General features: G+C 37.3%; 1 protein-coding gene across 5 annotated transcripts in view; it reads left to right on the top strand.

The window, feature by feature from the left end:
- The first annotated feature begins 2,125 nt into the window (after positions 1 to 2,125).
- ST7 (suppression of tumorigenicity 7) overlaps positions 2,126 to 17,758 on the top strand; it is a 245,467-nt gene continuing 229,834 nt past the window's right edge. Inside the window, exon 1 of one of the 5 annotated variants that reach the window (XM_004389633.2) lies at positions 2,126 to 2,300. In XM_004389633.2, coding sequence (XP_004389690.2) covers positions 2,168 to 2,300 — 133 coding nt within the window. In that variant the 5' untranslated portion in view covers positions 2,126 to 2,167. The remainder of the gene's footprint in view (positions 2,301 to 17,758) is intronic. The other 4 variants (XM_023724624.1, XM_023724625.1, XM_023724626.1 and 1 more) reach the window with 4 other exon arrangements.

Here is a 17,758-nt window from a genome sequence, read left to right as displayed (position 1 = left end):
TGTGAGGGTTAATAAATAATACATGTGTTAGAACAATTCCTAATACATAATAAATACTATTTACATATTAGCTGTTATTGTGCCCCAGACATTGTTCTAGGTCCTTTGTATATAATGTTACTTCACATCTGAGCAAACTGAGGCTTAAAAAACTTAAGATCGTCTAGCTAGTAAGTGGCTAACGTGGGACTTGAACCTTATCTGTCTGATTCAAAGCCTTGCTCTTAACCACTCTACTCAACTTCTGAGGTGTTATAAATCACTTTACTGTAGGTGGTAGATTTTCTGTCTTTTCTGCCTATGTATCTGTGGCACAATGGTTAAGCGCTTGGCTGCTAACTGATAGGTTGGAGGTTCGAACCCATCCAGCTGTTCCAGGGGAGAAAAGACCTGATGATCTGCTTCCATAAAGATTACAGCCTAGGAAACCCTATGGGGCAGTTCTACTCTGTCATATAGGGACTATTAGTCGAAATCGACTCAATGGCACACAGTAACAACCTATTGATCTATCACATACTCCCTAATTTAGATTTTTCATTGTATTTGCCTTCTGTTATTAAAATGCATTTCCTTAACATCTGTGACTTAAACAAGAATTAAAAAAATATAAAGAAAGGTAAAAATAACTGCTTTTAAAATAATGCTACTCACATAATTAGGTAAGAACTTTAAAAAACCATGCTGTGTTAAATTGTGAAAGGCATAAAACGTCCACACACTTGCAAGTTCTGTAGATGTTAAGAGATTTGTTATTATTAGGCACTTTTAGCTTACTGTTTTAAAACAATAATGGCATTAATGTTTTAAGCATTTGCACACCTTAATTACTAGGAAGAAACTATATCAGATTTTTGTAGCTTATGGAAATCTTCCCTGTCTGTACCCTAGAATAAAGAGAATCAAGGCCGGAGAAGTGAGATGGGGCGTCTTGGCAATGGTGACAGGTGAAGCTGATGAGAATTAACAGCTTTTGACTGTTAGTTCTTAGCAGAATGGTGGTGTAATGGGATCTGCTTATAGTAATGAAGCATTGACTGTGTGAGCCAGTGAAGTAATGCTCTCCCATTTATTTCATAATATTATTGGGAGATCTGTTAAATGATTCTACTAAGCCCAGAATTTGAAGCTTTCTGTACTATACATAGTTTTGATATTGTGTTGAAAATTAGAAATCATGTCTTTTATAGCATTGTCAACTTTGTAATTATTTTATGGAGAATCTTACTCAGTAGAAAGGAAAATAACAAGACAAAAACAAAACACCTCACTACTCCATCAAAATCACTCTTAACAACCAATTATCTTATCTTTCTCAAAGTAGCTATAATATTTTAAATAAATCTAAATTGGAAATTGTCCAAGCATTCAGATTGCTTGAAAAAAAAAAAAAAAGAAAATTGATTAAAATCTCAAATATTTAATTATTTACTTACTTACCTACTTATTTATATTTTGTCTCTGGGCAAGGTGAAGAGTTGTTTTATCAGTAGAAAGTAGCCATTGTTAAAATTTATTTGAAGTGTAGCTGGGGCATACTCAAGATGAAAAGCAATTGGCAATGAAGGAAAAGATGGCTCAGGGGACATGGTAATGTGACATTGAAGATTACATCAGGTAGCGTCTGTCTCAGTAATGACCATATGTCCTTTCCATCTGATGTCTGTTTCGGGGCTTGGATAAATGAGTTGAAGGTCTTAGATACGCTTTAAAGGATTGTTCTTTTACTACCTTTATTAGATTTGTTTTCAAATTAATCAAATGTTTTAAGTGGCTCAGATGTGCCTACTATCAAATGAGTGAGCATAATAACAAAATTGCATTCTTCGTAACAGTTTGGATGCTGACTCCTTTCAGATTCTGTAGCTTTGTGACATTGAGTGCTAGAATGAAACGTGGACTTCTTGTGTTCTTTTCATATAGAGAAATAAGAGAATTTTATTTCTTAGTTCTAACCTAATAATTAGTACAGGAATAAAATGGGAAGAAGTAATTTTTAAAGAAAATTTTTATTTTCTAGTAACCGTTCTTTTCTAAGAGAGACTTTTCTAAGGCCAACAAAAAAAACAAAAAAAAAAAACAAACAAAACCAAAACCAGGGAAAAAAGAGCAGAGTCACGGCCGTTGGGGCTTGAGTCAAGAGATAAGCAGAAGTGTGTGTGTATTAATGTCACATGGCAGGAGGCTTTCCCCCAGAGCAGTTTGCCTGTCCAGGGACCTGTTTCATTTTGTGTCTGAATTGAGTTGTACTTTGGAAAATGCCGAGTTTCCTGCCTACTGCTTCATGATGGATTATACAGGTAAAATTAAATTTAAAATATTGCCCAGCCATATAGTTGCTTATAATATTTTGACTTGATATTTTAAAAATTATGTTGGTTGTACTTTTTAAAATATTATGCACTAGTTTATTCCAGGGTATGTATGAATTGGTTGTGTGCACATTGCGATTAATTTAGGATAAGCACTTAAAGGAATTTCTCAGACATACCTGTGCAGATCTTCTTCTGTTTCAGTTTGGGTCAGCCTTGCTCAGACTTAAACTACAACCCATAATTAATCCACGTTTCTCCCCTCTGGGCCAAAAAGTTTAAAGTACAAATGTCAGAGTTCAGGTTATGCCACACAGAGAATAAAATATGCACACTTTTTTCAACACCTTTGAACACTTCCGGTGTTGTGGTGGTGGTTGTGTGTGCGTGTCCATATGTTTCAGATGGAGTAGACACAATGAAGTGAATTGGAGAATTTCAGTTTTTATACTAAATTTTCTTAGTATAAACGTGTCCAGATCTTTCTGATGGATAACTAGCTTCTTCCTTTTAGATTGCATAGCCTTGGTCTCCATGTCTAGTTTCAGTAAATGGTAAATAGGTACAGGTCTAGAAATAAAGTGAAGAAACCATAAGCGGCAGTTTCTTGGTGAGTAAGTGGTGGATTCTCTTAGATCTAGTGGTGTGAAGGCAGGGGTGGGAGGGGAAGTGGTGATGAGGAGGTAAGAGCAGTGAGTTTTTTGCCCAAACTTGTGCAACCAATTCAGAATTATATTACCCTAAATTTGAACTTTTGGGTACTATTGACACGGTTTTCTGATGGATTGCTTTTAAGCTAAAGAACAAAGGCTTTTGGAAGATTACCCCACCCACTGTAGAGACTTACCTTCTCTATCCAGTGTAATGAGAAAATCCTAGCGTGCATTCAGATGAAGTTCTACTTACATATTCTCTGTAAATGATCCCTTTATGGACCTTTGGCAAGACAGCTAATTATGGTGTACAAGTCAAATTTTTGTAAATCGATAATTTGAAATGCAGTTTTTAGGAGCTTGCTATTTAAAGGACTTCTGTGGTGAATATCTTTTTTTAAAGATGAAACATTTTAAAGCAGTTAATTGCCCCAAAATTGTTTGCTTTATAAATTCACATCTTCCTATTTAGCGTTCCTTTAAAGCAAGTATACCTGTATTTGAGTGTGCATGTGTGTATATGTGTGCATTGATTTTCTTTTCGTTATAGGAGTATTTACGAGAACTTTTGTTTCAGGGCTCTGAAATAAAGTGTACCTACCTTTTAGAAGGCTCACTATATGATTAGTACTGTGATGAAACAGAAAGGAACACTTTATAACCATAAGCAAAGAAATCAAAGTTTTACAATCCTATTAGGGTACTTTACTATGAGTATGCTTTTAATCATACATTGGTACCTTCTTTATTTTTTGAAGAACAGAATCACTGCTTAATTCTTTCATTTTCTGTAGTTTGTATATTGCCATTAAAATATTTTTCTGTTGTTTTAAAATAATACTTAATATATATATAGTTGATATTTTAAACAACATACTACTTTAACATGCTTAGAGATTCCCTGGGTGGCCAAACGACTAATCGCTCCTCTACTAGCTGAAAGGTTGGTGGTTCAAATCCACCCAGAGGTACCTCGTGAGACAGCCTTGGTGATCTGCTTCTGAAAGGTCCCAGCCTTGAAAATCCTATGGAGCAGCTCTCCTCTGCACACCATGAGTCAGAATCAACTCCACAGCAACTAACAACAACATGCTAAGTAGACGTCAAGAGGAATACTAATAAAGACTTTGATGTGAACAAACGAGATGGCTACGAAGAAATTCACAGTATGACACTTCTAAAATTAATCCTCGTGTATCGTCTAGAGAGAATATGTGGTTTAAGTTCTTACCACATTAATAAGTACATTAATTAAATTAGCTGTCTGATGTGGTTGGAAGCCATTCTGAATGCTGTCTCCCATAGCAATTTTTATCAACATTTACACATCTGCAGATATAACTCAATTTAGTTGATTAAACTTTGAAGAAAGAACTTATGCTTTCAGTTCATGGGGAATGAATTCTTTTGCACTAGAAAAGAGAATTTGTTACTAGCATAATACAGCATAACCACTTTTGTACTAATGGCATTATCATATTACTGAAGGGGATATCTTCCAATAGAAATTGATATTTGAGGATACAAGAATAGATCTATTGTGATTTTTTTTTTCTTTTAGGGGCTAAAAACGCTCCTGTTCAATGCTTTTGCATTTTCTATTCCCTCTGCTTGGAATACTCTTTCAATTATCCATGTGGTTTCACATCACTTTTTTTAAGTTTCTGTTGAAATGTCACCTTTTCAGAATGGCCCTACTTGACAATTTTACCTCTAAAATAACCCTCCCATTCAGTCATCCTTAAGGAGCCCTGATGGCACAGTAGTGAAGCTCTCAGAGGCTGCTAACTGAAAGGTCGGCGATTCAAACCCACCAGCTGCTCCACGGGAGAAATATGTGGCAGTCTGCTTTCATAAGGATTTACAGCCTTGGAAACCCTATGGGGCAGTTCTACTCTGTCCTATGGTGTTGCTATGAATCGAAATTCACTCGATGGCAGTGGGTTTGGGTATTTGGGTTTCAATCATACTTATTCCCTAATTCCTCTTTATCTTTCTTTGTAACATACCACTACTTGACCTACTACATGTTTGTCTTTTCACCCACTAGAATAAAAACCAGTTAATTCTAAATCATGGTGACCCCATGTATGTCAAGGTAGAACTGACCGTGCTCCATAGGGTTTTCAGTGGCTGATTTTTCGGAAGTAGATTGTCATGCCTTTCTTCCAAGGGTATCTGGTTGGACTCTAACCTCCAACCTTTTGATTAGCAGCCAAGCGCTTAACTGTTTCTACCACGTAGAGCCTCCATAAGCTCCATAAGGAAGGGAGTTTGCTCCTGGCAGTACCCCTCGAGTGCAGAACAGTAGGCTCCCAGGAAATAGTTGCTGAGTGCATGAATGAGGGGTTGCTCAGAAGTAACTATTGACTTACTTTAACAGCTTCACTATTGTCTTTTTTTCAATAGCATTTTAACTTAATAATTACTTTGGCCATGGAATTATTTTGATTAGTAATCATTTCTTTCATTGCTAATTTTATCCTGAAATCAACAGTACTCTCAAAATGAAAGGACAAGGTCACAGGCAGAGATAATCAGAGAGAATGGATAATCCTAAAATCATTTTGGCTTTGGAATGTATTATGTGATTTTTTTGGGAGATGGGGTCATCATATTAGATTTATTTTTCCTTTATTACATTTTTCTTAAGCAATACATGAAAATATGTCTTCATTCTGTGAGCTCAAGCCAGCTGACTAGAAGAGAGAATTGGAACAATCTAAACGTTTGGAATAGTTTTCGTCAAAATGGGTCTTCAGCTATACAGATCCAAACTTCTAAGGTATTTAGAAACACATCAGGCCTCCAGAGGTTACACAAACCTTAGCAGGAGTCAGAGGGTGTCATTTTTGTCCAGTTTTGCTGGCAATTAAGATGCGTGATTTTTTAACATAATCATCCTGTTACAGTGTTCTAAAAAGTAGACTTCTTGAAAAATATTGCAACCTTGATCTTACTCTTAGAAGTCTGTGCCAAGAAATAAACATAGGCTTCAGAAAAAGGCATTTACATATGCATATATACACCCACACATATGAGCTGAAAAAAGGAGCTACGTAAAATGAGTCAGCTAAGTAGTTATTGCATATAAACCATGGCTTCCATTTGAAAATATCTGTTGCCCAGGGAGCATTTTTCTCATTCTGATTTTCCTCTTGTCTTTCTGATGGCCACATCCATCCACCATTTGGGTGTCTATTCATATGCAACATCTGGTACATAATTTAAAATAGATCTTGTAGAAGATCAAATTGTCCATTCCCAATTGCTACAGTTATATCTTGACACCATTATTGATTTTCATCCCCTGGTTGTTGACCTGACAGTGTTTTTTGAGGGATGGGTTTTTCCTTCCTAATTCCTGTAATTTTTGGTATAGTCTTTTCTGTCATTTTTAGTTTTCTCTGGTGCTTTCTTTATCTCTTTGTAATAAAGAAAACTTTTCTCCACATTTTCAATTGATTTTTTCACTCCATTTTAGTTGAATTCATAAAATGTTTCTCTGTCAATTATTCTTTTTTTCAAGAGGCATTATAGTAGGGTGTTAAGAGCATATGCTTTGGGACCAGACCACCTGGTTTGAATCCTGGCTTATTTGCTACCTGTGTGACCTTGGCAAATTATTTAACTGTCAAGTGGGGATAATAATGGTGTCTACTTTGTATGCTTGTTATAAGGATTAAATGAGTTAATACACATAAAGTTCCCCAAAAGTACCTGTCACATACTAAACACTAGATAGATACTAGCTCTTGTCCTTCTGGGAGTCCCTGGGTGATGCAAACAGTTAAGTGCTCCGATGCTAACTGAAAGGTGGGCAGTTTGAGTCCACCCAGAGGCACCTAGGAAGAAAGGCCTGGCTATCTACTTTCAAAAAATCAGCCATTGAAAACCCTATGCAGCACAGTTCTACTCTGACACACATGGGGTCACCATGAGTTGGAATTGACGGCAACTGGTTTTGTTTTTTTTCTAATTGTTATTTTAGCCTATAACAAAATATTTGTTCTTTATCTTGTTCAGCATCATTATACTTTCTTTGCAATGGTTCAGCATTTTCAGTAAGCTAAAGATCAGGTTACCTTGAATAAATTATGATACATGCAGGGGGAATATTTTGCAGTCATTAAACGAAAGTGACCTATATACAGTGCAGAAAAGCTACTAATGATATTTTTAGATGGTAATTTGAAGTTCCACATTCATATCAGAATTTAATTTTTATAAACTGTGAATCTATATATAGACATGCCTTTGTAAGCATAAGAAAATATTATGAAGGGTAGATAGCTTAGATGAATGGGTGGAGAGGAGACTTGAATGTCTTACTTTGTATGATTTAAAAAGTGGTGAGATTATGGGTGAATATATAGATACAATAAATGTTACACATATACATGTATATATAACATGTAATTATATATATGTTTACTTTTCATGCATTTCAGTATTTTAAAAACATTAAAACAGGAGAAAAGAAAACTTCTTTCTTTGCCTGCCATGGATAGGCATTCTAATGAAAGTCTGCACACTTCTTGTAGTACTTTTTTTTAAACTAGATTTCTAAGAACAAGATAATACAGGAAGACTTTTTATTTGTCAAGTGAGTCCATAGACAAAGTATTAATATCTTCAGTTATATTGTGCATGCAGATTCAAAGGAAATATGTTGGTCACAAAGCCCACTCATACGCAGGTGTATGCAAGAACGTGCACACAGCCGTAAAATTACCGTTACTCTGGAAAATGGCAGGAGTCCTCACGAGGCAAAAATAAAGAGAAAGTGGCGAAAGAATCAGATAGGAGAAATGTATATATTTAAATATATTCCTAGAGTAGTGGTGTTCACATCTGAATAATAGCTGTAAAATAGCTAATTATATAATTGCTGACACTGAATGCTCACCATGTGCTAAGCAGTGTTCTAAGCATTTTATTAGTTATCACATTTGTGCATGTATCTGTATGCTTAGAATGTGTGTGTAATAGTATGCTTGTTTTCATATTTGTGATTGAGTGTGCAACCCTTGATCTGTTAGTCTACTGTAAGCTTAGAGAAGATGACAATGAACTCTTCTCTAATTTTTTAAAAGAGAATTTTTCTTGTTTCTAGTATTAACTCCATTGTGAAAGTTCTATCTGCTGCATAAAACCAAGAATCCTAATCTGCATGATATCCTTGTGGTTAGGTGCTATAAAGCCAATATTTAAATTTCTTTGAGGTCTCTTTTACTGCCTGTTATCATGGGATGAAGATCTAGGCAGGAAGGGGAATGTATGTGTTTTGTGGCTCTCGGTCTTATGCATTTTGGGACAAAGGAATTCCCCTTGAGTCGTGCTGCTCCCCTGAAGCCCCTGGAGCCTCTGGTTCAAGCAGCGCAGTCAGTCTGTGCAGTGTCCCTGACGTCATCCAGTGTATGCATAAGCCCTGCTATTGTCTTACTGCTACAGCAGGGCTGGGGATTGCAGTATCCGCTGTAGCTGCTACTCCCAGTCCTGCCCCTGCTGCTACCTAGTCCTGCCTCACTGCATCCTACAAGAGCCACGTCGGCCTGCCTTTGCCTACTGGATTTTCACAAGCAGCTCTTCGGGTTTCGGTTCCATAGGAGAGCTTTCTTCTCAGTCACTTGGGAGAAAACTGAAGCTCATAAGAGGAGAATCTGGCAGCTGGACACGCTTGGACTGCATTGTCTGGCTTCATGACCCCTGCTGTGTAGCCGGCTCATCTCTCACACGTACTCTCTCCTCGCTCTTTCTTCCTTTTTTTTCTTTCTTCTAATTTTTTTAAAGCAGCATCTGGAGCCAGCCATGTTTGGCACTGAATCTTCCTGTAAGTAAATGCATCCCACTTCTTTGCTGTTTAGAAATCTGCTTGCTGTCATGGTTTCATTGGCTTTGGGTTCATACCACTTTGCCTTAGGTCATTAACAACATTTGTATTTTGGCTCTAATTACAAAAGAATTGGTCTCAGGGAAGGGACTCCCCCTTAGCTGGTTATTCATTCCTAAGGCCAGAATGTCAATGTGGTCAAAACCAGGCCTCCAAGAGGGAGGGAGGGAGGAAGACAGGAATCCAGGCAGCCTCCCCAGAACGTGTTAATTGATGGGATCAGGTCTGTCACTGATCTATTGTTGTGAATTCCGTAATGGTGCTTGTTTTGCCTTAAACCCCAAAATAGATACTGGGAGGATCTCAGATGATAGTGTCTATTAGAAAGGAAACAAGGGCTTAACATTTTTATCTAAAGAAAGAATAAGGTATTGTACCCCCTTCCTCTGTATTTTTACAAAAATATAAGAGTAGATGTTACATGTAGATTAAAAAAGAATAAGAAATAAGCTTTATTCTTGGAGATGGATTATTTTTATATACAATGGCTTGAATTTTGATATGCTGTCTAGCGTAACAGCCCAGCAGCATCGTATCTGTCTTAAAACTTATACAATGAAATTGCTTTGGTGCAGAGCAGGCCCTGCACAATGGGATGGGCTGGACAGCAGCCGAAAATTGCTATTTAAAAATTGGTGAATGACCTAAATTATTTAATGTTGGTTATGGAATGTTATAACTTGTCAATGCAGTTGTACAGGCTCTGCAGAATATTTTGTTAACATCTATAAGCAAAGATGACAGTTAATAATTTCTAAATAGACTCAACTTGCCGGCCTAGATCATTAAAAATTGCAAGGCACTCTCACAGGGGTGAAGGGGGTAGGGTAGGAATTTAGGGAAATTTCACATTCCTCGAAGTTGCAATTTGGCCTTTCTTTTCTGATCTCAGGTGATCAGTATGACTGTTTGTGCATAGCTGATGATTATTTCAGAATAGTAGCATTTTAAGAGAGCTAATAATCCTCAGCTCTTTTCTTTCTTGATTGGATTTTTAAAAGGGTCAGTTATTTTTGTTGTTTCACTGTGGAAGCTTCCCATCTCTGAAACTACCACACTGCCAAATCAAGGTCAAGAAAGAATAACAGTGAGATGTTATGTCCCATTTAGCACGTGACAATATTATTTTCTAACAATTGTCAGAATTTTTTCAATCCACTTAATGGTACCTTTGGAATCGTTGTCATCCAAGAAATAGATTATTAACTGGCAAACACCTTCCAGTTTCATTTTGGTCACAGAATTTTGTTTATATAGGAACTTAGGTAGGGACAAAAGTATTTATATACTAAGGGAAAATTAGTCCTGTTACTTTGTTTAACTGAAAATGGCAGTTGAAACTGTTTGTGTAGGGGGAGTGGGTGGAGACTGGGGACTAGGGACTCTAACATCATCTGGCCAGGTTTTTAACAGGCGATGAAGCCATTCTTGATCTTCAAACCTGAGCTTTTGACAAGATGTGCAATGTGTGATTTTTGAAAAACTGCTAGTTGCTTTGGTCTCCATAGCTACCAGATTACTGAACAGAACAGAATATCATTCAGAATAGGATTACAGCAATTTTTTGATGTTACTGAGTATTAAGTTTTGTTTCTCACTTGTCACTAGAAGACCACCGATAGGCTAGTACTGTCAGTGGATGTTAAGCGTAGAGAATCGACTGCCTTCTTCAGCTTGAGAGATGCCCTAAGGCTGTGCTCAGACTTAAGGCAGATGTATTTTCTTTGTGTTTTGAGACATAACTTTCCAGGCCTTTGATACCCACCTTTGGAGACTATTTTATAGGCTTGAAACTATTTGTACTTAGCATGGTCACATTCAAAATTTTTATGAAGTTCAGAGGGATCAGAGAGATCTCATGAACCATCTGGGGTGTTCTTACAAAATTGTTATGATAAATACTTTCTCAAATATCTGCTCTGTGTATGGTGCTGTGCTAGGTCCTGGAAAGGTTAATTTTTTTCTAACATATTCTGATTTTATGATTCTTAACCTTGATTTCTGGTTGCAGTACATTACTTGTATGCTTTTACTTTTTAAACTGAGGTATGGTTTACATACAATAAAATGCATAAATCTATGGTACACCTCAGTGAATTTTCACTCATGTCTACACCCATGTAACCACTACCATGATCAAGATACAGAACATTTCTATTACTCCAGAAAGTTCTCTTGTGCCCCTTCCCGGTCAATATTGCCTCCCACCTTGCCAAGAGGTAACCACTATTTTGACTTCTGTTGTTTTCTAAATGGCTGTTTTTAATTTTCCTTCTCTCCCCCTTGCTTTTGCATATAAGATGAAGAAATGTTAATGTCTTCATTTTCAAATACTAGATTAAGCTGATTTTATGTTTCAGACCTTTGAGGTCAGGAATTTGCAGTAGCCTGGATATCACATTATAACATGTTCTAGCTCACTGAAATAGTATTGCTTGATTTAAATTAAAAAAAAAAAAAAAGCCTTAAAAACAACAAAAAATGTACTTGGAAGAGTAGACTCCAGCTCATCAGAGTTACAGACTTCCATAATTATGGCAGCAGAGTTAATAAATGCTCACTTATGTGTGACAGCATTTTAGTGAAGCTCTCCCATAGTGCTAGTTCATCTCTGCCTTAGTGGATCTGAATCTCCACAATTGTGTAGATTGGCCATGGCCAATCTATTCTGGGCCCACTTTGAAATGGATGTGTGCTATGGTACGTGTAGATTAACCATTACAAAGCAGAGAGTGTAGTGTCTGTAACCACGTGTTACCATCTTGATGTATTTCACTGAGCTTTTCCTTTACTGAAATTTCCCACGGCTAAAATGGGAGTAGTATGTCTGCTCTTTATCTGCTTCAAGGAAATGCAATTTTAGTTTCTGTGGCCAGAATAATTTAGGCTTAAGAAGAAACTACTATCAATAAAGTTTTGTTGCTGGAAATAGTCATTAAAATACATATTTTGGGTACTTAATTTAATGGTAGTTTACATTTTAAAATCAACATGTTGAATTCCACAAAAAATTTAAAATTTTATAAAAGGAGAAAAAAATTCCACCTTTTTTTTTGTGGAGTAAAGAAAATTTAATCTTTTCTTTTTGTGGTTTAGCAATGCTGCCATATAAAAAGCCAGCTATTCTCCAAAGAGTAAATACTTCATGTATGATTAACACTGATTCAATTAGCATTTGTTGGGCTCAGTCCTCCCTCTTCCTCCCATTGCATGTTTAACTTTTTCAAGTCTCAAGGGTCCTATTTAGGATGTACTATTGTGGGAATTGTGCCCTGCTCTAACACTAATGTGTCTTCCAAAGCACCTGCCTTATTAATCCAGTGAAGAGAGCAACATGGTACCTTCTGAGAAATGGGTGCCCCTGGGACAAATAGTGTCATGCAATCCCTCTTCCCAAAATTTTTTTATAGTTTTAGTAAATTAAAGAGAATATCTAGGACATCTGTGAAGGGGAAAAGACATCACCAAAGCGCAAGCAAGGAGGTGGTGAAAGACCACCCACCTGAGCTGAATGGTGATGGGGAAATGGTGGTCACATGTGTCATGGTGGCAGGCGTTCTCTTTTGCGCAGACTGGCTGGCCCACATGTCTTCCCTGCCGGTCTGGATGCCCACATCCCCTTGAGTGGGGTAGTCAAATGCTGGAGAGGATTCGGGGTACATGAGTTTGCCTTACATGGGCCCCAAAAGTTCAGCTGTTGCCTTTTATTTTTGTTACTGATGAATGCATTCAGCTGGAACTGACAGCTTCTCAGTTCAAATAGTAGTACAGTGTTACCAAGAAGAAGGCAGTTATCTCAAATTTTGAGCCATTGTGTGGGAGCTAGTCAAATGAATATACTCTAGCAATATTAGGCCACCAAGATACTGTATAATTAAACAGGCATCTCTTTGATAGAGAAACAAATGAGTCACACTTCCCTTTTATATGCATTTCAGGGCCATTCTTGCCGATCTATCAAAGTGAGATTCAACCTGGGTCGATTGTTTTGGTGCAGTGCCTGTGAGTCCATTGCAATGTTAATAGTGACTATGGCCATTCAAAACTGAGTATTCACAACTGGAGCATTTCTCAGTATAAGTACTTAGTTGTTATTAAATAATCGTTTCAGAGACTGCTGTTTTTACTGTTAGTATGTTTGACATTTTAGTACCATATTTTGCTTTTCCTTTTGTTAGTATTTTCCATATGAAGCTAGGCAATTTAGGAATACCAGCCGTTTTCCTCTCCTACACCTTTAGTCTGGCTGTTAGTATTTAGCTATATTAGATTTCAGATGCCTTCATCTTACTTACAGATAAAATACAGATCCATAAGTGAGCAGGAAAAAATTCACCTCTAAGTCTGCACTCAGGAGACCCTGGGTAGCGCAAATGGTTAAGCACTCGACTGCAAGGCAAAAGGTTGGCAGATTGAACCCACCCAAGGGTGCCTTGGAAGGCAGACCAGATGATGTTCTTCTGAAAGGTCGCAGCCTTGAAAACCCTGTGGAGCAGTTCGCCTCTGACACACGCGGGGTCACTGTGAGTCAGAATCAACTCGATGGCAGCTAACAGCAAGTCTGCAATCAAAGCATTGAGTTAAAAAAAAAAAAAATTCTTGACGTGCCTTTAGATAAGTAGAATCCACAGACTGTTGAATTAAAAAATATGGAAAAATAATTACGGATCACAGGGACTTCCATTAGGACACTTTCCATTGGGAAGGTAAAGCTCATATAACATTCTTGATTTCTTTTACTATATCATTTCTTTCCTTGTAACATAAGTTCTGATGTGAAATTTCCTTTTGGGTTTCTTGGCTGTTAATAGTTGCCATCATAATTTTTAGCATCAAAATATTATTTTAAAGTAACTAAGATAAGAAATTTTTCCCCTCTAGATATTTATATACTTATTCTGCTAGTACAAAAATGGAATAAAAAATATCCAGTGGTTATTTTTACATTCTCACTGAGATTTCTTTTCTTATTTTCACTTTAGTATTGGTCTCCCTAATTGCTAGTCTGTTGTTTGTTCAGAAAAAATTACATATGAGTTTTCAGTGATCTGTTGTTTTCCTTGTTACAATGAACCAGATTCATATCCTGTATAAACTGCAGGGAGTCTATGGGGAAAAATTACCATATATGGAAACTTTCCCCATAGAATCCCCATAGAGTTGCACAGGATGTGAATAGGATTCATTGTTGTTATGGATTCTAAGCCGGAAAAGTCACTGATTATGTGTATTTTTTAAACATTAATAATAGTCACTGCATTAAATTATGTTCAGATTTATTAAACTTTCAATACAAGACCACATGGATTACTAGAATGTGAATTGTATGGTCATTTTTTGTTGTTTTTTTGAAGAGTATTGGTATCCCTCCATTCAATTAAAAATCCCCCCCAAAAAACCCACTGCCATTGAGTTGATTCCAACTCATAGTGACCGTATAGGACAGAGTAGAACACTCCCATCAGGTTTTCAAGGCTGTAATCTCTATGGAACCAGACTGCCATATCTTTCTCCTGCAGAGCAGTTGATGGGTTCAAACCCCTGACCTTTTGGTTGGTAGCTGAGAGCTTTAACACTGTGCCATGAGGGCTGCTTCCATTTAATTAACACACTTATTGATGTATTTTTAATTAGTAAATGTACAATATTTGAATTATTTAAAAGTCCTGTAATATGGTCACATTTGCCATGCTAGAATAGTAAATTGTAATATTTTTTCTATAGAGATTTTATTTGAATTAATAATGTATTCAGATAATTATGAACTGAAAGACAAAGATACAATTTAGTACATGTTGTAGAAATGGCAGCAACCACATGCCAGATGCAGGGACTACATGCAGAGTTTCAGGCGCCTGATTGCTTGTATTCAAATCACGGATCTTCCATGTTCTACCTGGGTTTGGCCATCCACCATCTAAGCTCTTCTTGCTCAAAGTGTGGCTTATCTAAAGAAGTCTTGGTGTTAGGGGAATTGGCCTTTTTGGGCTAGGACATCTGTACTAGGGTGAAGCTTATCAAGGGTCATCCTGGGGAGCAGAGTCTAGCAGTGGGAAAGACTAGCTGAAGAAAGGGAGATGTTACTTCCTAAGATTGGGTGAAAGTTCCATCATGGGAACCTGTGAAGGGTCCTAGTAAGAGATCTGAAGGGAGGAAACTGCATGAAGCTGGACGGAATGGGTCAGGGTTACCAAAGGCCCAGCATATTTCTCACTACTAGCTACCCCTGTGGCAGGTGTCGTCGTTAACTGGTCATAGCGCTTGCTGAAGTGGCTTAGGCAACTAATAGTTGAGATGTTCTCCACTTAAAACAGTGTCTGTGCAAGTGTTTTCCACATTAGTGTGAGTGATAGTCACATAGACGAATATTCAGATAAACTTACAAGCAGTTACTGAATTAAGAAAATGTTAGAAATCTTAAGAAGTGTTCCAGAAATGTCCCATTAGATATAAAATAAACACACTATTCTGTGTCACATTGTAGTGCTCAGTAATGTCATGGGTTAATGATTCATAGCCAGCACTGATTTGTTCTGAATGAAAATTTATACCAGTTGAAGATGTGTTTCCAGAGCCTGGCAGGGAACCTGGCATATACTAAGTACTCATAGTCTTTAAAATTTGATTCTGCTGTGGCTTAAAGTAGTATCATTGAAAATATGATGTATGGGCTTCTAGGGGATTCATACTGAGTTTAATCAAGTGTTCTAAGCTGAAGAGTGTATCACATGTAATGGCACTATCAAAAACATGTTATGAGCAACTCTTAACCTGTCACCCTTCAAAGCAGGAACAGGTGATGCAAACAGAAGAACATAGGGGCTTTTTATTACTAAGCTCACATTTGTTAGTGGGTAAACTGCCATAATCTGATAATTTGCCATATATCAATAACTTGACTACATCTAGCCTAAGTTTATTTACCATTTTTTAAGTTTATTAAGTAAAAACGATGAGGCACTATAATCACTAGTTTATTTACAGGGTGAAAACTGAGAATTGTTTGTATACCAATCCTGATGTGATTTTAGGTACCACAAAAATTGTTTTCCATTTCTTTGTGAGGGTTTCAGACTGTTAAAATTCAGGCTTGTTGGCATATTTTGGGGAAGGGCATCCTGATTGGAATGCATAAGGATTAGGGAGTCACAGTGACTCTATTGGAGTATTGTTTATCACTCCCCCTACCCCTGGCTACTTCTAGAACACCTTGGGTTAGGGTAAAACTTTGATAGGGTTGGCCTTGTGATAGCATGGATGGTCCAAGCCTGGGCTTCCCCCAGAAGCCTAGAATTTCTCATCTGAAACTTTCTTAGATTTGTTTTAGTATAATGGTGTTCCAGTCACTATTGCTGCATAACAAACCACCCCAAAACATAGTGGCTTAAAATGAATATTTATTACCATCTTTCACAGTTCTGTGGATTGACTGGGCCCATCTGGTGGTTCTCAGTCAGGGTCTGTCATGAGGATATAGTTAGATGTCTCTTGGGACTGCAGTCATCTGAAGGCTCACCCACCCGAGCAGGAGGCCCTCACATGGCTGGCTGTTGAGGCTGGCTGTTTTCTTTAGACTCATCTAGGGTTGTAGGCAGGAATTCCTATCCTCGGCTTCTCCATGTGACTCAAGCTTCTTACAGTATGGTGCTAGATTCTCAGAGGGAGCATCTCAGGAATGAACATTTCCAAGAGACCCCGGCTGAAGTGACAAGGTTTCTTATGACCTAGCTGTGGAAGTCCCAGAAGTCACTTCTACCATATTCTGTTGGCCAAGCAAGTCACTGACACTAGCCAATTCAATGAGGAGGGAATTAGACTCCTCTTCTTGGTTAGGGAGTGGCAGGGTCACATTGCAGAAGAGCATGTAGGATGGAAAAAATTACAGTGGCCATCTTTGGAAAATACCGTTTGCCACAAGTAGTTTCCAAACTCTGCTCCACTGCATGCGGCTTTTTCCCCAGAAGTGCTGCCGAGATTTTCTAAATGAGGGAACTGCAAACTTTTTCTGTAAAGGGCTAGATAGTAAATTTTTAGGCTTGTGACCATACAGTCTCTTTTGCAGCTACCCAGTTCTGCCATTGTAGTGTGAAAGCAGCCATAGATAGACAAGTGAGTGGGACTGTGTTCCGATAAAAAATATCTATGGGCACTGAAATTTGGATTTTGTGTAATTTTCACATATCACAAAATATTTAAAAAAAATTTTTTCCTTCCATTTAAAAATGTAAAAAACATTCTTAGCTCGAAGGCTGTACAAAACCAGGTGATGGGCAGGCTTTGGCCCATGGGCCTTAGTTTGCTGACCCCTACTCTTTTATTTGCGTTTCATTTTTAATTACTGAAAACTAAAATAAAGAACAACAGATACACTCACATTTTATAAATAACTAATTTTAATATATTGAGTACTATTGATAAACTTATGTTCTCATTGGTTGACTTTATTAAATTTTATGAATTTGAACTTATAAAATGTACATATCTCTTTTTCATATCTGACTCTTGCATAATATTTTGTTTTCAAAAACATTCTGCTAAAAATTAGGAAAAGAAAAAAAATAAACAAAATCCTAGGACATTTGAAGATTTCAGTTCTAGTCTGTTCTCAAAATAACACTAGATGACAGAAATGGGAAAGCCTATGGAGATTGTTATTAGGCTGAATTCTCCAGAGAAGCAAAACCAGTGAAGCGTATATATATATATTTGTGTGTGTGTGTGTGTGTGTGTGTGTGTGTGTATATATATATATATGTATGTATGTATGTATGTAAACCCTGGTGGTGTAGTGGTTAAGTGCTACGGCTGCTAACCAAAAGGTCGGCAGTTGGAATCCACCAGACGCTCCATGGAAACCCTATGGGGCAGTTCTACTCTGACCTATAGGGTCGCTATGAGTC

The sequence above is a fragment of the Trichechus manatus genome, unplaced genomic scaffold, assembly GCF_000243295.1.
Source record: "Trichechus manatus latirostris isolate Lorelei unplaced genomic scaffold, TriManLat1.0 scaffold00251, whole genome shotgun sequence".
Lineage (NCBI taxonomy): Eukaryota > Metazoa > Chordata > Mammalia > Sirenia > Trichechidae > Trichechus > Trichechus manatus.
The sequence above is the reverse complement of the archived record's forward strand: the minus strand, read 5'-3'. Positions and strand labels throughout refer to the sequence as shown.